Source organism: Dipodomys merriami, unplaced genomic scaffold, assembly GCF_024711535.1.
Source record: "Dipodomys merriami isolate MVZ:Mamm:240054 unplaced genomic scaffold, mDipMer1.0.p SCAF_45, whole genome shotgun sequence".
Classification (NCBI taxonomy): Eukaryota; Metazoa; Chordata; class Mammalia; order Rodentia; family Heteromyidae; genus Dipodomys; species Dipodomys merriami.
Window position 1 is genome coordinate 9696390 of NW_027206013.1, and position 20305 is coordinate 9716694.

Sequence of the window (20305 nt, forward strand, 5' to 3'; positions counted from 1 at the left end):
CCCCAGGGGGACCCACACGCTTGCATCTGAGGGAAGAGCAGAGAAGGGCGTGGCCAGGGCAAGCCCCACCCCTGGGGGACAAGCGCCTCGGCGGGGCAGGGGGGATTTCTGAACACAGCGAACGGCACGCGGCAAGCCTGCTATCCGGGAAATGTCAGAGTCAGAGGGGACACCGTGTCGGAAAAGTGAGGAAAAGGAGGAAGTGGGAATCCAGGCACGCCTGAAATCCCAGCTACTCAGCAGGCTGAGATCTGGAGGATCACAGTTCAAAGCCAGCCTGGGCAGGAAATGTTGTGAGACTCTATAATTAACCACCCAAAAAACTGCAAGGCTGGAGTCGTGGCTCAAGTGGTGGGGCGGCAGCGGTGAGCCTTTGATCTGTCACAGACAGCTCTGCCAGAACTCATGCTCATGCACGGGTGCACATGCTACACACAGAGCACCCGGGGAGGGGGGCTGATATTCCAATAAAAACGCACTTCCTTCAGGCTGCTTCAGAGCGGCAGCCTCTGGCACCCCCAGATCTGGCCAGCGGTGGATCTGAGGGTTCTTAGGGCGCTCCCTCGCTGCCCGGATAAAGCAAACATTAAAATCCCATCTGCAATTGTCCTTCTACTTCTCCAACATCAAAACTTTTCTCCCTCAGGCTTTCTTCAGATGATAGGGGCTCATAAAAAAACGAAGGCTTAAATCACTTCTTATAATCTTCCAGCATGAGCATGTTTGAAACTTACTTCCCTCCCCCCCCCCCCCCCCCCCGGCCCGGGGCCCACAGCGACCCCACGCGCTCACAGGTCGCCGGGCGGCACACAAAGGGCCTTTATATGGGAGGCTTCTTAATGTCAAATGCAGAAGGCAGAGGTGCAGCATTAATTATTGACAGGAGCCCAATTTTCCTTGTTCACAGATCGGGTAAATGGCAAAACATTTGGCCAGTTTACCTCCAGGGCGATGGTAAGGAAGGCGCCCAGGCCAGGGCACCCCGAGACCAGGGCAAGAAAACCTCCCGCAGTGCCCCCTCACCCCAGTCTGTATCCAAAGTGGGATTCTTCCAGCCTCTCGATGGCAGCTTCCATCTGTCATCCTACCTATTTAGGAGCCTGAGACCTGAGGATCACAGTTCAAAGCCAGCCCAGGCAAGAAAGTCTGAGGGAGACTCTTCTCTGCAATTAGCTAGCAAAAAGCCGGAAGTGAAGCTGTGGCTTAAGTGGTAGAGCACCAGCCTTAAACAAAAAAAGCTCAGCGACAGCACCCAGGCCCTGGCTTCAAGCCCCAGGACACACACACACACACACACACACACACACACACACACACACACACACACACACACACACACACACACACACACACACACACACACACACACACAAAGCTCGACTGTGATGAAATCCTAAGGATTGTGTCAAGGGTGGGGGGGTGCTGGCCAGGAGTGCGGGGAGCATGTAGTCAATCACCCAGACGGGATGCTGATGGGGTCCAAGCCAGGGAAGGACAGCTCAGAGGGGGCCAGTCTGGATTTTTCTAGAGAAGGTTCTGGAGCCCCTTCCTTCCCGAGGTTAGTGTATCTCTGTCCTGGATTCATTCTCTGCTATAGCCAGGCAATTCTTTGCTTCTTGGATGGTAAGGTCCTGACCTTTTGGCACTTATACAGAAGGATGGTGGGGGAGGGGGTGGGCGGGGGCTGCCAGACTCACCTCATTCCCACAGGAAGGCGCGAGGGAAACGGGCGCTTACCCCAGTGCTGACCAGCGACAGCATGATCCTTTCGTTCAAGGCCAGCGTCTCGCCCTGCTTCATCTTGAGTCTCTTCTTATCCAAGCATTTCATTGCATACCTGCAACCACAAACATGAGGGCCAAACCCGGGTAACCCAGGGCCCAGGGGCAGCAAAACACTGAAGCCCGACTTCTGTCCACCATGAACCCAGAGTCAACGGCTGGACCTGCTGGACACTTACGTATGCGAGGCTAGCACACTACAACTTGAGCCACAGCTCCATTTCCAGCTCTTTTTGTATTTTTAATTGGTAACAAGAGTCCCGTGGACTTTTCCTGCCCAGGCTGACTTCGAACCTCATCCTCAGCTCTCAGCCTCCTGAGTACCTGGGATTACAGGTGTGGGAAGTCACTGCAGGGGTGAGCCCGCAGGCTGGGCCAGTTAGTTCTCTAAGGGATTGTCCCCGGATGGGGATGTGAGCTGGCCTTACTAGCTCTGGGAAGCAGAGGTGGGCAGGAAGCTTACATCTTTCCGGTGTCTGCTTTCCGGCAGCCATACACTTCCCCAAATCCGCCTCGCCCAATGATCCTGTGGACACTGAAGTCGTTCATCGTCAGCTGCAGGTCAGAGCCACAGGAAGTCAGGTGAGGACGCTAAGTCCCGCCCTTGGTGGGTCAGGTGAGGACGCTAAGCCCCACCCCCAGTGGCTGTTCAAAGTATCAATGGGGGTTGTAGATTACTATTTATTTATTTAGTCGGTCATGGGTCTTGAACTCAGGGCCTGGGTGCTATCCCTGAGCTCTTTCACTCAAGGCTAGCCTTCTACCACTTTGAACTACAGCTCCACCTCCAGTTTTCTGGTGATTCATTGGAGATGAGTTTCATGGACTTTCCTGCCCCGTTGGCTTTGAATCATGATCCTCAGGCCTCAGCCTCCTGAGTAGCTAGGATGACAGGCTTGAGCCACCAGCACCTGGCCTGTATATTATTTTCATCATGCTCAAGATAATCAGAAAGAGGACCCCTTGTTCTACTAAACCGTGCCCTTATTTTTATTAATATTCTCAACTTTGAATACTACAATAACAGGACCAGGACATATGGAAGTTATATTAATTTTTGTGAGAGGATCAATACTTTGTAGCTCAAAATATCCTTCCTTACATAAATAAGCACATTCTTAGGCAAACATGAAAAAAGAATTAAAACTGCAATGGCTCATCAGTAAGTATGGATGGGTGAGCTTTTCATGCACAGAAAGGATGGCTGTTTAGGCGTGTACCCTTGGAGACAATGTTCCAGAAGCAAGTATTTTCTCATGAGGTTAAGCCAGGGGGAGATTTTATCTAAAAGAAAGAGGGGGTGGAAGAGAGGAAGGAAGGAAGGAAGGAAGAAAGGAGGGAGGGAAAGAAGAGAAAAAAATATACTCACATGAATATTTAATTCTATGTTTTTCCATTGACAAAATCTAGTGAATTTGTCACTAAAAGAGAACAGAAGTATGAAATTACTGAAGAGTTATATGCTGAGTTCGGTAGACTTCTAGAACATTCTTACAGACAAACGACCCCAGTGTGACTCATGTTTGCTCTCCAATATGGTAAGATTTTGTCCACGCTGTTACAAAGGTTTCCCCTGCATTCTTGGCTTTATTTGAAGGTTCAAATGAAAGGTCTCGAGTCTCTCCTTCCATTGTCACCTGCTATGCTGACTTATTTAAATCCGAATCAGCCATGTCCACGGTGAGAGCGCTCAGGGCCCTGCATCATCTCAGTAATGCATCCCGTGTAATCCGCGCTGCCTGGAAGCCACGAGGCGTCTGTTAGTGGGAAAGTCTATCTGCCATCTTGTGTGTAGGTGAAGACATCAGGACACTGTGTCTCTCACAGTACATTTTATTTATTATTTATCTTTGTCAGTCATGGGGTTTGAACTGGGTGCTGTCCCTGAGCTCTTTTGCTCAAGGCGAGCGCTCTACCACCTTGAGCCACAGCGCCACTTCCGGTTTTCTGCTGGTTCATTGGACATGAGTCTCATGGGCTTTTCTGCCCTGACTGGCTCTGAACTGCCATCCTCAGATATCAGTCTCCTGAGTAGCTAGGATGACAGGCGTGAGCCACCAGCACCTGGTTCTTGACCTTTATTCAAAGGAGTTTCTCTCTAATCCTCCTAACATCTATGGAATTGGTATCATCTTTGAAGCTATTCGGAACGGTCTTCATGATGTACACAAAAAGGCGCGGGCGTGCTGCCAGTGTGCCACAGCTTGGGCGCTGGGCGCGGCTCTGGGGGCCCTGGGGCCCTGAGGCTCGCTCTTTGCGGCTTTGGCCTTGATTCTGGGTTCTGAGCTGGTGGCGAGGGGCGGGGCCTGACGCTGACAAGCGTGGGGGGGGGGGCAGGAAGAGAGAGGGCCTCGCACTCTGCCAGCATGCGCAGGCGCGTCTGCACAGCACGTTCCTCTCTGGGTGTCCAGGCCCAGCGTTTGTGGCCAGGTCTTCTGAGGGTGTGCTGCTCTGAATCAGCATGGTGGGCGGGGGTGAAGATCACTGCAGACCGTTCACATCGAGAGCCCTGGCAGAGGCCCCACAGGACCCAGCAAGGCCAGGGGAAGGCGCAGAAATGGCCCAACGTAGAAGAAAGAAAGAAAGAAAAAGAAAGAAAGGAAGGAAGGAAGGAAGGAAGGAAGGAAGGAAGGAAGGAAGGAGGAAAGAAAGAAAGAAAGAAAGGAAGGAAGAAAGAAAGAAAGAAAGGAAGGAAGGAAGGAAGGAAGGAAGAAAGGAAGGAAGGAAGGAAGGAAGGAAGGAAGGAAGGAAGGAAGGAAGGAAGGAAGGAAGAACAGGGCACAGACTCCTGCTCTTTACTCCGCTGCTCGCTCACCTCTGTGCTGAGCACCTGCGTGTCACGTGACTGCCCACAGCCCTCCAGGAGGAGAGCACCGGCCCGGCCTCCGCCCGCCTGGACAGCAACCAGGGCACAGCCGCACTGGGGAGGGGACGCCCAGGGCTGCAGGGAAAAGCACCCCAGCGGACACCCCGTGGACATGAGCGCGTTGTGTTCTAGGGCCTGAACTTTTTTTTTTTTTTGGGTCCGGTCATGGGGCCTGAACTCTGGGCCTGGGCGCTGTCCCTCAGCTCTTCAGCTCAAGGCTAGCGCTCTACCACTTGAGTCACAGCGCCACGTCCGGCTTTTTTCTTTTTTGCTTATGTGGTGCTGAGGAATCGAACCCAGGGCCTCAGGCATGCAAGGCAAGCGCTCCACCACTGAGCCACCTTCCCAGCCCTAGCACCTGAACTTCTGAGAACCCAAACACATAAGCAGACCTGAGTTTCTTCCCTAATTTGAAAATGCATTGGCATTTAAATTGTAAAAGGCAGGGGGCAGGGGGCTCAAGTGGTAGAGTGCCAGCTTCGAGTGAAAAGTCCAAGCTCTGTTTCTAGCACAAGAGGAAAAAAAAAATCTCAGACTATTTCAGGCGAGAGAACTGGAGATCAAGGTCAAGCCATACAAAATGGAAATTATATAACGTGGAGGTTAGAGTCTAAACCATAGCCTAGGCCAGGGCTGTGGATATCTGTTGCATGAATAAATCTGCACACTTGAAGGATAGCTCCTAACAGGGTAAAATGACACCCAACTACACACGCCACAAAGTTACACATACGCACTTACCTTTCCATGAACTTTTGAAAAATGTTGCCTCGAAGACTCTCGCGGATTTCTTCTATGTATGGCTGGGAGGGATGGAAAAGAAACCCGACGCTGTGCAAACAGGAGTGTGCCACAGCAAACACACAAACAGGGCGTGCTACCGTTAACACACAGACTGGGGCCTGGGGGGCCGGGGGGAGCCCAGCACCCCACGCTCCCGCCCCTCCTCCTCCACCACCACCAAGACAGGCTAGCCTGAGCCCTCCTGCCTGCCATAGCTCTCAGCTGAATGACCAGGGCTAGCCTGGTGTGTGTGTGTGTGTGTGTGTGTGTGTGTGTGTCTGTGTGTGTGTGTCTGTGTCTGTGCGCACATCCATGGACACGCGTGTGAATGCACGTACCCATCCTGGGGTTCGAATTCTGGGCCTTGGCTTTTTTGCTCAAGGCTGGTGTTCTATCTCGCGAGCCACAGCTCTATCTGGCTTTTAGTGGTTAATTGGAGATTAAGAGTCTCACAGACTTTCCTGACTGGGCTGGCTTTGAACTGCGATCCTCAGATCTCAGCCTCCTGAGTAGCTAAGATGACAGGTGAGAGCCCCCAGCACCTGGCACCTTGGATGTCTTGCTCACTGTTGAGAAAGGGGCCCCACATCTCCATTTTGGCCCTAGGCACCGTGAGCTGAGTAGCCTTCCTTGGAATCCATCCAGACTGTCTGTGATTGGCACGGGTCTTAAGGCCTCAGTGGCGCTGCTAGGTTTTCATCAGCCACCATCTGGCTGCGTTTGTGCCTCTCAGAACCGTTGGGCTCAAGGGAGCCAGGAGGAGGAGTGTGGGGTAGGCACAAGGATCTCCATTCCAGGCTAACCCAAGCAATATCGACAAGACCTTATGTGAAGAACAACTCAATCCAAACAGGGCTGGGGCATGGCTAGCATGGCGGTGCACCTACCTACCTAGCCTATGTGAGCTCCTATGTCCTAACATCAGTACCACCAAGAAAAAGACAAAAGATCAAAGCCAGCCAAGCAGGAAAGTCCTGTGAGATTCTCATATCCAATTAGCCAGCCTAAAGCTCCAAGTAGAGCTGTGGCTCAAGTGGTTAAGACACCAGCCTTGATCATAAAAACTAAGGGATAGCACGCAGGTCCTAAAAAGAAAACAAGAGCCAATGAAGAAAGCCTTATTTTCTGACATCTTTTCTTGGGGGCTTCCAGAAAGCTCCAGGGGCCTTTCCCAGGAACGTCTGCAAGCTCACACACCAAGTGTCAGCAGGTCCAGCTCCTGAGCAAGTCAGGTCCATTTACTTCAACGGACTTCCTTCTTACCTGGAAAAGGGTTTCTGATGCTTCTCTCCTGGACAGATGGGTTTGGACATGTTCTACTGCTTCCTTTGAGAATTGCTGAAGGAAAAAAAATGAAGACATAAGCACAGCTTATGACAAAATATGGCAACGTATCACGGACACTGGGCCTGGGCGCTGCCTTTCAGCTTTTTGCTCAAGGCTGGAGCGCTACCATCTCAGTGCTCTGTTCCAACCAGGTAACAGATTCCAAAACATGTAAGCTTCCTCTTAGAGAAAATTAATCTAGGAATCTGGGCCTTGGGACTGGGCCACAGGGGCTTGGTCGAGGAGTCTCACACAGCCCGTGAACAGGGTGGCAGGGCAAACAGAATGGGGCTTCCTGTCACTTCAATTGTATCCCCAGAACTGTAAGACATGTCTTCCCCACCCCTACACACACACACACACACACACACACACACACACACACACACACACACACACACACACACACACCACCTCTTTCTTGCTTGCCTGCTTTCTTTTTTGTTGGTACTAGGGCTTGAATTCAGGATCTTGCACCTGCTTGCTTGGCTGGTGCTCTACCATTTGAACAATGCCTCCAGCTTGGTTTGTGATGGTTGTTTTGGAGATGAAGTCTCACAGACTTTTCTGCCCAGGTTGGCCGAAAACTTCAGCCCTTAGGACCTTAGCCTCCTGAGTAGCTAGGATTACAGGCGTGAGCCACTACACCCAGCAAATCGTGTCTTTCTTAATAATGTGCCACTAGAGCTGGCACGCTGCACAGAAATGGAAGGCCACACTGGCAGAGGCTCCTGTGGGAGAGAAGAGTGAGGCAGAGGGCAGCAGGGCGGGTGCCGGCTCCGAGTGTCTTTCCCTGAGAGAGGAGAAGGAAGCGACACGGGCTGGCCCAGGAACTCAGAGGGGTCCCAGGCCCGATGGGACAGCATGTCCCCAACCAGGGCCATCCAGGGGCCCAAATGGGCACCAGTGCCGCTGCCCCTGGGGCCACTGCCCAGAGTGCTGCAGGCATGTGAGCAGGAGAACGGAGGGGAAGCTTCTGATCCACCTCATCTTAATTAACTTAAACAAATCCCACCAGCCACATGTGGCTGGCGCACTGGACAGGGGAGGTGAGACTGTCAGCGAGAAGTCATGGGCTCTGGAAGCAGGGTGACTTGGGGGTGTGGCCTGGGTGAGGGGCGGGGCCGGTGTGGGCGTGGCTCACGCGAGACAGCTGCGGCTCTGCTACAGGAATGTGGCTGGCTGTGGGCGCGGCTCGGTACTGGGGTGTGGCCTGTGGCAGGGGCCTGGCTCTCCACAAGGAGCCAATCCACACCACCACCAGTATCACAAAACAACAGAAAAAAACAAAAAACAAACTCTTCACTGTTTCACTATTAAGTATTGTGCTTACGTCCTGTGAAGTAATTTCCTAGAACCCTTTTTTTTCTTAATGGCTGACATTTTCTAATTTATAAGAACAGTGATTTCAACCATTCTTTAACTTATCACGAACAAAACTGACATAATTATAACCTTCCTAATAATTCAAGGAAAACATTTACAAATTTTCTTGGTACTGGGCCTTGGACTTGCCAGGCAGGTGCTCTAGCACTTGGGCTAGGCCACTGGCCCAGCCAAATTGTTAAAGTAGAGCTAATTTAAAATAGTAACTCATGCTGGGAGGTCTGATCGGTAGCGCACTTGCCTAAAAGCAAAGAAATGGCTCTGGGTTTGACCTCTAGCATCACAAAACAACAATAATGTTAATCCTAACTACCTAATTCACAAAGTCTTCGATTGAGACTTTTTTCTTCAACTGATATTATGTTACATTATGGATTTTTTTGCAACGTAAGTATCAGCCTCAGGCAATGTAACAATTGAGCTTGACAGGAGAGAAACTGTATCATCTGTATCATGGGAGGGGGTGCGGATTTACACAACAAAAGAATCTGTTGAGCGTGGTAGTGTGTGCCTGCAATCCCAGCACTTAAAGGACTGAGGCAAGAGGATCTCTAGTTCTGGGACAACCTGGGCTCTACGGGAGACAAACGCCAAGAGCAGAGGACCCTGGCCCTGACCTTGCTGTGCATTCTGAGCTGCTTCCTGCCTGCCTGGTGTCCTGTTTCACTCAGGAGCTCTGGGAGTGGCCCTGCTTACGCCAGAAGGGAAGGGGGGAGTTACCCACGTGGGAGGAAGACAGGAGCTCCTTCATGATGAACGCGTCGTAGATCTGCCGGCTTCTGCACAGGCGCTCTTCCTCGTTGTGGAGCTTTTCGTACTCTTTGATCTAGATTGGTAAGAGGTGTCACGGGTCGGTCAGCGCGTCTAGAAACCTGCTTGATTTAGGGACCCCGCCAGCCCCGCGGGAGCCACGCCCATGGGCGATCCAGCCAACCATGCCTGGGCCACGGGCGGCGACAGGTCCCGATTGTCACAGCAATGGAGTTGGAAGCACCGACATCTGCTCAGAGACGTCACAGGAGCTGTTCCTAGGGGCCAAGCCACGCTGCCTCCACAGAAGAACGCGTACCATCGAGAAACAAACGCTTCCACGGTCACAATTATCTCTCAGCACAATACGCCCGACTCGGGCCGGCTGTCCCTGCCAATCCTCCCCACCCAGCACCATCACGGCAGTCCAGCAGCATCCGTTCTAAGAAGGACACTTGCCAACAGTGTTCCAAAACCAACAAGAAAAGTTTACAAATAGATATTGTCAGGATTCCTGCAAAGAGATTTTGAAAAATCGGCTACACAAGTACCTTTCTTTTTCTTTAGGACTAACCCCTAGGCAGAAGCCTTGGGTTCTTAGCAGTACGGGAAAGTATCCACAGAAAAGGTTCTGCAGATACTGTGCTGGCAAGGAAATGTGGCGGGTTGGGACTAGGCCAGGTAATAACACGCGCGCGAGTCTGCCGTGTGTGGAAACGCTCTCATCTGAAGAAAGTCACACCTCCAAAAAGTTGTTCCTATTTATTTACAGGAAAACTTCGAACTCAGAGCCTTGTAACTCTTGCTCCACGTCTGGCTCAAGGCTGGTGTTCTACCACTTGAGCCACACCTCTAAGCTTAGCAATCTGGTAGTTAACTGGAGATAAAGAGTCTCGTAGACTCTCCTGTGCCAGGTTGGTTTCAAAACATGATCCTCCAGACCTTGGCCTCCTGAGTAGTCAGGCTTACAGGCATGAGCCACCAGTGCCTGACTTACAGAAATACTTACAGTACCAAAGGCCAGAATGAAGAAGGGAAGGGCAGGTGGGGCAGGGAGAGGAGACTGAGGGCAGGGCTTTCGGGCCGTGACCGATGACCGAAGCAAACTGCCATGTGCTCCAACAAAGTCCTGTGGAAGTCACCTTGAACTACACAGACAACTCCGGTTTCCCAGGAGCACGGATCCTGGAGCCACACAGACTGCACCCTGGACCACAGCCAAGTCATGTCTCCTCAGGGGAAGAAAGAGGCCGGAGCAGCTGCGTCTGTAACTCAGAACTCACTGTGTACTCCCTGGGACACCATGGAAGAGAGCGCGCGCAGCCCGCCACCCCCTAGTTAGAAATAGACCCTCCTCACGGTGGTCCGCACACAGCAGATGGCGCTCACGATTCTGGCAGGTAGGTTGTCTCAGTGCCTGAGCAGGTCAGGCTGGAGGTGTGGCTCAAGTGGTAGAGCACCAGCCATGGAGCAAGAAAGCTGAGGGCGAATGCAAGGCCCTGAGTTCAACCCCCAGTACCAGCACAAGAAGGAGAGACAAAGGAAGAGATGGGGAAGGGGGGGAAGGGGGGGAAGGAGAAGGATTGGGATTGGGATTGGGGGGGAGGGGGGAGGCTGGGAAGGGATGTGAAGGGTAAACAAAGGAAGAGGCTGCAATGCTTGGTAAGAAATGTACGCATTATCCTGCCAATGTAATTGTAACCCCTCTGTACAGTATGTTCTCAAATAAAATAAAATTAAATTAAAAAAATAAAAATAAAAATAACAGAGGAAGTGGATGAAGCCTATTAGAAAAAAATTAAAAAATAAATTAAAATTGCTGATGGGAAAAAAAAAAGGAAGAGATGGGGAAGAGGGGAGGAAAGGAGGGGGAGGGAGAGAAGGAAGAGAGGTTAAGAAAGAATCAGCCTTACTTGGGGAGACAGTTTTAAAGACAAGCACATTGCCTGCAATAGAGGGGCAGCAGGAATGCATGTGCGTCTAACAGAGTGCTTCCACACACCCGGGGAAAGCAGCCTTCTACAGTCTGAGCCAGAGGTGTGAATACCTCCCTGCACCACGTGGCAGAGCGCGGGACACAGAACCAGCAAGGGTGCAACGGAGCCGTCACCCGAACCTCACCAATCCCAGCACCTTGCACCTGACCCTGGCCTGGCTGGTGTCTCCACGGGCTTTACAGGCTGAATGCCCCACCCGTCTCTTCAACCCCATTCCATGTCCCATGCCCTGTCCATCAACCGCAGGACATTTGTCCTCCCCATCTCCCTAGGGGTCGGATCCCAAGACACTGCAGGCCTGGCTGAATGACGGCCCCAGCCCACCACGCGAGACAGGCCCCGCTGCCCCCACCCTGCAGGCCCTCTCTGACAGGCCCCGCTGCCCCCCACCCTGCAGGCCCTCTCTGACAGGCCCCGCTGCCCCCCACCCTGCAGGCCCTCTCTGACTACCAGCCCTGAACCAGGCGAGCCGGGAGAACACAGCGCAGACTGTGGAGCAATCAGCGCAGAGCCACAGCGCCACCAACTGCCCCGCTGACAAGAAGCCTGGCTTCCGACAGGCCGGCAGAAGTGGAGCCACTGCGGGCGGGGGAGGACGCGGCCCGCTGCCAAGCAGGGGTGGCCTGGCCAGCTGCCCAGACAGAAGGTGCAGCGCCAACGGCAGGTGATGCACACCTGCGCGCCGGATGGTAGAGCACACCCGAACCAGGGTCTTCCGAGTATGGAGGCAGATCAACAGAAATTACAGCGAATCTATCAAACTAGCCAATCTCAGGGGTCGAGGAGGAATGCCTGGGAACCCCAGTATCTGAAGGCTGTGTGAGTTTTCAGAGAGCTGTGTGAGAGTGGATGGCTTTCTCAGTCTGTGACAGCATTGTCTTCCTTTATCCGGGAGCCTGGGCACTGGTGGCTCACGCCTTCATCCTAGCTACTCAGGAGGCTGAGATCTGAGGATCATGGTTCCAAGCCAGCCTAGATAGGAAAGTCTGTGAGACTCTTATTTCCAATGAACCACTGAAAAAAACAAGATGGAGCTGGGGTTCAAGTGGTAGAGCACCCAGCCTTGAGCAAAAAAAAGCTAAGGGACAATGCCCAGGCCCCCGAGTTCAAGCCCCAGGACCAGTACAAAAAACAAATAAGAAGAGTGAAAAGGTGCCAAGGAGTTTGGGCACCCTTCCAGGGCCTTGTGGATTATCTAGAACCACCACATGCCAAGCAGGAGGCACCCAACGTGCTGGGAGGGACCAAGACAGAAACACCTGCAGGTAAAGTCCAAATGGTAACAAGCTAGATGAGTCCCCACCTCCCTCCCCAACGCCATTTGCATGGCCGTCCAACCCCTCAACGGTCATCTACTACAGGACATGGCTCTGTGCTTGACAAGCTGACCTGGTACATCAAAAAAATAAAAATAAACAAAACAGAGATTGTGTTGATATTCACATACAATGCTGGTTATGATTCAGAGAGAAATGGTAACTTCAATTCATCTATTTACATGATGTGAAATGTACATTGTAATTCAACCCCTCTTCCTAGAAATGTTAATGTAACTTTTAAAAGTCTGGAGTAATAAGACACTATATAGATATAGACATAGATATAGATAGATAGATAGATAGATATGTCATAAAAGGAATTTCTCTTCAACTGTCAAACTTGAAAAACAAAACCCTCTAGTATCAAGTCTTTATTATGCAATGCTTTTTTTTTGGGGGGGGGGGTCCAGTCATGTGGCCTGAACTCTGGGCCTGGGTGCTGTCCCTCAGCTCTTCAGCTCAAGGCTAGTGCTCTACCACTTGAGCCACAGTACCACTTCTGGCTTTTTTTCCTGCTTATGTGGTGCTGAGGAATTGAACCCAGGGCCTCAGGCATGCAAGCAAGTGCTCTACCACTGAGCCACCTTCCCAGCCCTGCAATGCTTTTTTAAAAGATTATTTTACATGCTTTGGGGTGGCTGGGCATGGTGGTGCATGCCTGTAATACCAGCACTCAGGAGATTGAGCGTTTAAAGGTCATACTGGATGACAGAGTGAAATGCTATCATAAAACGATTTTAGGGTAAAAACAGACCGTGTTACTAATAATAGCATCTGTCACATCTTACATATATTTCAGTTAACAAATATTTCCTCATTGCCATTTCTCCTTTGGCTGTAATTATTGAGAGGAGCATCAACCCCTTGGTAATCCTGTTATGAAATGTGGCATTAGTCCCGCTGCAGTTGGAGAAGATTTCCTGGATGACGCCGGCGCGGAGAGCTGGGGGACGGGCACGGGATCTGTTGGGATCACATTCAATGTGCAGCTCCAGGAGTGAGTTGTTTTTGCTGGGCCTGGTGTCCTCCATCACTGCTTCCTTACTAGTTGTCTGTCTGTCTGTCTGTCTGTCTGCGACCTCCCCCAGGAATTGGCCTGGTCCTTCTTTTCTACGTGCCGGTGTTTGCTTTACATCCTTAGTGGTGGTATCTGCAGCCCACAGGTTTGGGACTGCGATAGATACGCGTCCGACACCCCTTCCCTCCACCAGACCCCTGAGTGTGTGTCAGGTGCAGTGTGCTGTCGGCGTGGCTACGCGGGCTCGGCAGCACGGCGCTGGCCCGCCTGTGTGGCACGCCCCCTGTGGCTTTTCTCGGTCTGTGCCCAAACCTCCATCTTCCACTTGGGGTGTGTAGTCCATTTCCGTTAAGTGTCACAAGATACACGGCCGCCATCCGGCCCTGCCCCCTTTCCCAGGTGACTTATCCTAACTCCCCTGTATTTCTCTCATCACATTCACTTGACTATTCCAATCTTGTCTTATTCCATTTCCCCTCAGCCCCTACGGGGCTGAGTAGCTCGCAAGGTCAACCCAAACCTCCTCCACGTCCTGATCCTTACGCACATCCAGCCCGGCACGGGCCCTCACCTGAGGCCTCTCCTGGCAGTCACAGATTCAGACGCTACCCCCCACACACACCCTTCACCCCCGCACGGGAGAGCCTCATTTCCTCAGTTCCCAATTTCAATACACTGTCTTTTTTTTGGTGGTGGTGGTGGGGCCTCAACTCTGGGCCTAGGCAGCTGTCCCTGCGCTCTACCACTTGAGCCATAGCGCCACTTCCCATTTTCTGGTGGTTCAGTAATAAAAGTCTCACTGATAAAAGACGTCTCTGCTCGGGCTGGCTTTGAACCATGATCCTCAGATCTCAGCCTCCTGAGTCGCTAGGATATCCGAGCTACGCTATTCCTATTTATCCATTTTTGGCAGTGCTGGGATTTGAACCCAGGACCTTGTCCTTGCTAGGCAGGCACTCTAGCAGGTGTCCGCCCCTCAGCTCCACGTGTCTTCCAGATATTTGGCTTTAAGTGCATCTCTCCCACCTGCTCCTCCAGGAGGACCAGCACACCTCAGCCAGCTCCTTTTAAAAGCCCTGGCCACAGCTCCATTTCCAGAGCTGGCTCCACAGACAGCAGACAACAGACAGACAGTGACTCCAGGCCCCTCGGGGTGAATTTTGCTCTAAGTCTCCCTCAAGGCTTCTGCCCAATGCCAAAGCCTCAGGGAAGATGATGAGCGGACATGCCTGGCTTTCCCCATGGCTAACAAACTATGTATGAGACTTCTGCCCTGACAATTCGTTTTAATGAATTTCTAAATACAGGTAAGCTTTCGGCGGCCTTTGCCTATTCCAAAGCCCAGCTCCAATGTGCTTTGGAAAGAAAAGCATCAATAAAGCAGTGGTTGCTTACCTCTTCATAAAACTTCACCTGAAGGGCTGCTTCATTAATTCCACTCAAACAAAAATCTTTAAATAGCAAGAAACCTAAAGGGAAAGAACAGAAGATTTCAGGGTGGGGAAGATATTTGGAATGTAAACTCCACCATCCTCCAATAACCAGCAGAGGCCTCTCCTTCCTCCCTGCCTTTAAGAACAGGAACAGCAAGATCAAAAAGAAGGATTCCAGGAGACAAACGGTGGCTGGGAGGAAGGCCCTGTGCCCGGCCCCCACGCCAGCTCCTCTGTTCACCAGCCCTCCCGCCAGCATTGAAAATGAGCCACGAGGAGGAGCCTCGTGGCCCCCACAAGTGCAGAGGAAAGAGGTCTGGGGGGGGGGCCTGAGGCCCAGGGTGTGGGGCGTGGCCATGGGTGTGGACCTGAGGGAGCCTTAGACGCAGCCCCCACTCCAAGGCTGATCTACCCTATCCATAGCACCCCTGTCTGCCTAACCCACCCCATCACACACCTTGACCAGAGCGGTCAGGCCATGCCCACCACGCTCTTCTGTCCCCCACCCCAGCCACACAGTGTGGGTCGGGGTCCCCTCTGCCGTGGAGTGGGCATCCGCGAGGCGGGGCTGCTGATCGCACAGGACCGTGTGCCGTGGGAGGCCACCGTGTGGGCTGAGCCATGACCGTGTCCATGGCCAGCACTTCTGTCAGGACGCCACCCCTCCGGCTGGTCTTCTGGGTGTGGGTCCCCCTTCCCCCTCCACCCCTCCACCCAGGGCCAGTGGAACCCCCCTGCGCTGATGAGTGTGAACGAGGGAGCTTGAACAGGGCCAGCTGGGGGGGGGGGAGGCCAAGAACCTCCACAGGCTCAGAGCGACATCTCCAGGAAACAGAAGCCACAGGCAGGAACTGAAGACGGATCGCCGGCGTGGGAGATGGAGCCGGAGTGGACGAGGATGCCCAGGTCAGACTACGAAAGAAGCAGCAGCTTTGATGAAGAGGACTTCCAACTAAGAGGAGTGGGGGGCTCCTGTGACTCTGTGTGTGTGTGTGTCTGTGTGTGTGTGTGTGTGTGTGTGTATCTGTGTGTCTGTGTGTCTGTGTGTGTGTGTGTGTGTCTGTGTGTGTGTGTCTGTGTGTGTGTGTGTGTCTGTGTGTATGTGTGTGTGTGTGTCTGTGTGTGTGTCTGTGCACTGCACACACATATACACAGGCCCTGGGACTGGAACTGAGTCTGGGTGCTGAGTTAGCTGGGGCACCATCCCTGAGCTTCTCTGCTTAAGGCTGGTGCTCCACCACTTGAGCCACAGCTCCACTCCTGGCGTTTGGAGGTTTGTTGGAGATCAGAGCCTCAGGGGCTTTCCTGCCCGGCTGGGCAGCTGGGAGGCCAGGCGTGAGGCCTGGCCCTGCCGGCCGCTGCTGTGCTCGCCTGGAGGACCTCACTGGGGAGCGGGCCTGGCTGCCCCCACACCCCCGGCTCCACAGCGTTCATGGGGCCTGTGTTGTCAGAGGATTGAACTGACGGAGCAGAACGGAGTCCGGACGCACCCGGGAACTGGCCCGCACACGGTCGGTTTAACATGTTTCTTTTTAGACACACGGTGCTGGAAGAACTAACCTTGCGAGGGAGGTGGGGCGGGGAGGGAAGGAAGTGCTATACCTCACACTTGCAGAAGAACGGAGTGGAGGAGGCCGCGGGCCACAGGCGACAGCTGACGTCACTGCCGATGCACAACACCTCCCACACCATCTGACGAGTGTGTGGGCCGGCCATGGCAGGGCCGGCGGTGTGGGGTGTCCGCGCTCAAGGAACACAGCAGCCACACAGGGACGCCATGCCACAAACCCCATCAGACGCGGACGTGCAAAGAAGTCAGCAGCCAAAACCTCTCACAGGGCTACTTCAGAGCGAAACAACCCCGCCACGCGTGGCACCATCCTCACAGCAGGCAAAGGGACACCAATTCCACCCCGGCCACGGGTGCCCATGTCCACCTGGGGAGGGGAGGAAGGTGGCGAATCCACACACATTTCCTGAGGGACTTCCCTGGTGCTCACATTGTGAACTCGCAGTGGGAGCACGTGTGTGTGTGTGTGTGTGTGTGTGTGTGTGTGCATGTGCACATGCATGTGTACACACGCGCATGCCTGGGAGCCGTCCATGAGTTTTTTCACTGGAGGTTGACACTCTAAAACTGCTCCACTTGTGGCTTTTCACTGGTGAACTGGAGATAACAGTTTCCCAGACGTTCCTGCTTCAAACCTCGATCCTCAGCTCTCAGCCTCCTGAGCAGCCAGGATTACAGGCGTGAGCCGCCTTTCTATATGTGACGCGTTTCTCTTTTGGTTGAAACCAAGAGAACCTTGCATTGCCTATTGTGCTCTAAGGGGAGGAGGAAGAGTGAGTATAACCTGATCAGAGACACAAACACGAGGCAGATACTGTTACCAAATCCACTGCACAGAGGAGAGAGGCTAGAACCGCACACACAAGCACACACTATTTAAAAACCTCCTTGGCGGGCCACGGTCCCCAGGAGCAGTCTCTTCTCCCGTTCCTAGGCTTTTCGACTTTTGTGGGTACGTAGAGAAGATGGGGAGAACTTGGCTCCAGCCACGCCCACTCTCTTCTGCCCACATTGTGTCCGGGGCATGGGTGCCATGCCCTGCCTGTGCCCCATGGCCGGGTTCAAGCATCTGCAGCCCCACACCTGTTGCACACACCTGCACACCGTGCATCAGGCCTCTGGCCGCCATGGGGGCTCCTTTGCCTGCGATTCTCTACCGCAGTGCCCTGACACCCACTTTACCTCCGGACTTCCATTACCCAGAATCCCTGAGTGAACTCCTCCTGGGTAGGAAAGCACCCCTCTGCCCTCCTCAGTCCCAGCTGGACTGCAAGCATTTACAAGAGATTTTACTGCCACTCTGTCTTCTTAGGGTTCCCTCTTTTAACAAGGTATAAGGCAGAAAGTTTCTTGTTCCCCATCTCCCCAGTCACATGTCACTACCCCCAAGGGAACCTCTGCATCTGGTCTCCTGCATCTCAGCGGGGGGAGTGGACGGTGCCACTTTAGCACCCGGTCAGCACAAAGGCAGTGTCCATCTCCTGTCCTTGGCTTTCTCCAAATGGACACAGAGCTCCAAGTTCTGAGGGACCAGGGCCTTGTGCTGCCAGGAAGAGCCTCCAGCTGCAAGCCCCAGCCCTGCACTGCTGCCGGTAAGGAAGGGAACTCCAGCGAGGCTCCCAGCCTGGGGAGCCGCCTGCCACGGGCTCCTGCACCTTCTACCGCAGCACAAGGGAAACCGAAGTGCCCCTGTGGCGTGATCGCCCATCCACAGCCCGGCCCTGCCAACCTTCCTTTTCTGCTTTTTGTTTTTCCTGGGTTTTGTTACTGCTTGGGGCTTTGTTGTTCCTTTGCTTTGTTTGGTTTTCCAGCCAAGCCTGGAACTCTCAATCCTTGGGCCTCAGCTTCCAGAGTGCCAGGATTACAGGTGTGGACCACCACGCTCACATGGAGATCTTTCTACACTGGTCAGAAGAGCTCCGTGATTCCATCACAAGGAACGCTGTGATGCGCAGGGCCACCCCAGCAAGGCTGCGAATGTCGGGCTGTGGCTGAGGGCCACCCACAGGACGCTGCTGCTCACTCCTTACCAGTTACACAACGCACATTTGCTGCCATCTTCCAAGCACCCAGAGGCCCGCATGGGATTGGTTTTTAATATAAGTGAGCAGTTACAGTTGCTTTTAGTTATTTATTTTTGCCAGTTCTGAGGCTTGAACCCTGGGCCTGGGCACTGTCCCTGAGCTCTTCAGCTCAAGGCTAGTGCTCTACCACTTGAGCCACAGCACCACTTCTGGCTTTTTGCTGGTTAATTGGAGATAAGAATCTCACGGACTTTCCTGCCCAGGTTGGCTTTGAACTGCAACCTCAAATCTCAACCTCCTGAGTAGTTAGGATTATAGATGGGAACCACTGGCACCTGGCTTGAGCAATTACTTTAAAAACCGTGCAAACGTGGCTGGTGAACCCCGAGTGGGGGAGGTGACCCGCACTGTGACTCTGGCCCCCACTTCCTGAACCCCAGAACACCTGCCCCCACCTGGCCTTTGTGCCCCAACTCATTCCCCACCCTCACCTGCAACAGGTGCTCAGGGCGGACACCTCTCCCCACGTGCTCCAGCCCCGAGCACTTCCTCCAGACCCAGGAAGACCTGGGAAGATGTCAGAAGGTCCAGTCTCTGCAGTGCAGCAGGAGGAAGGTGAGGTGGGTGGGGCCGGAGCGGGTGGTCTGGGCCTCGTCCTCAGCCTTCGTCGGCTGGGCCTCGTGGCTCCTGGAGCAACTCACAATCGGGGCTGCTTTTCATAGACAACGTGGCATTTGATGAACAAAAACACCTGCTGACCACAGCAAAGAGATTGCTTGCCAGCATTATTTTGCCCAAATTTGCTTTGACTGCTAGCCACTGAATCCAGCCCTGTGCCAATGAAAGGGCAGGCATTTCTAGAAATCGTATGCTGAGAGGTGCCTCCGTGTTCTCAAGGCCAGGGCATTACACCACCACGGGGAGGCAGCACTGGCTTGGGGGGGGCGGCTCTGAGAAGCGCAGTGGACAGCAAGGCCCTGTCTGTAGGGAAGGAAGGAAGGAGGGGAGGAGGGACGGAGGCAGGCGTCCCACACATTTCCCATTAGTGGCAGAAGCTCGTGGCTTTCAGGCCGGGAGGTGGGCAACACGCCCCCTCTATATACCTAGCGCAGGAAACTCAGTGCTATGTTTAACACACACATTGCCTTTTGAGTCTTGAGCAAACAGTAATTCCTGTTAATCATGAGGTCAAAACAGCACAGAGAAAATTAAACAGCAAATGATTGAAGGAAGCTGCAGATCAAGGATCCCCTGGTCACAATGGGACTCCTGCAGATGCAGTAGACTCATCAGTAAAACGTACCTGTCTCCAAATGACTTGGGAAGGGAACATTTTGGTTGCTTTTAGATCTTGAATGATAATTTAAAAAAAAAAATAAGAGCCAAGTGCTATGGCTCATACCTTTAATCTGTTACTCAGTATGCAGACTGCTAGAGGATCACAGTTGGAAGCCATCTGAGCAAAAGTTAGCAAGACCCCATCTCAACTAACAGTTCAGGCAGTGGCGGAGTGCACCTCATCCCAGCTGGACAGGAGGCACGGCAGGACGGTGGTCCAAAACCAGCCCCGGGAGGAAAAAAACAAAAACTTTATCTGAAAAAGAGCTGGGGTGTGGCTCAAGAGTTCAAACCTCAATACCACAAAAAAGAAAGGCACGGATAAATAGATGATAGAGCAAGTCTCCTATCTGACTATTATCCCCTGTTTACCCCCAATTCTCAGCCTGGCAGGGGCTGGGGGCAGGGGTTCCTCCCTCCTGGGCTGACCGCAGCCCAGGCTCCATGCCGAACTGCCAGCCCAACTCAGTCAGTGGTCAGTGGGTGGCTGGCAGGCTGCCTTGCTGGCTGGTTTTATCTAAGAGCTTTTCCTCTTCCCAGGTCTCTCCTCTTCCCACATCTCCCCCCTTCCCTGGGTCTCTCCTTCCCTGGGGTCTCTCCTCTTCCCATGATCTCTCCCCTTCCCCACGTCTCTCCCTTTCCCCAGGGTCTTTCCTTCCTGGGCAATGCTGATTAGGAAACCTGCCGTGCTCAGGTGGAGCCTCTTCCCCGGCC

General features: G+C 53.1%; 1 protein-coding gene across 1 annotated transcript in view; it reads right to left on the minus strand.

The window, feature by feature from the left end:
• Grk3 (G protein-coupled receptor kinase 3) overlaps positions 1-20305 on the minus strand; it is a 58565-nt gene that overhangs the window by 22559 nt on the left and 15701 nt on the right. Inside the window, 7 exon segments of the mRNA XM_069994630.1 lie at positions 1738-1837; positions 2245-2336; positions 3151-3202; positions 5389-5450; positions 6694-6768; positions 8867-8968; positions 14622-14695. Coding sequence (XP_069850731.1) covers positions 1738-1837; positions 2245-2336; positions 3151-3202; positions 5389-5450; positions 6694-6768; positions 8867-8968; positions 14622-14695 — 557 coding nt within the window.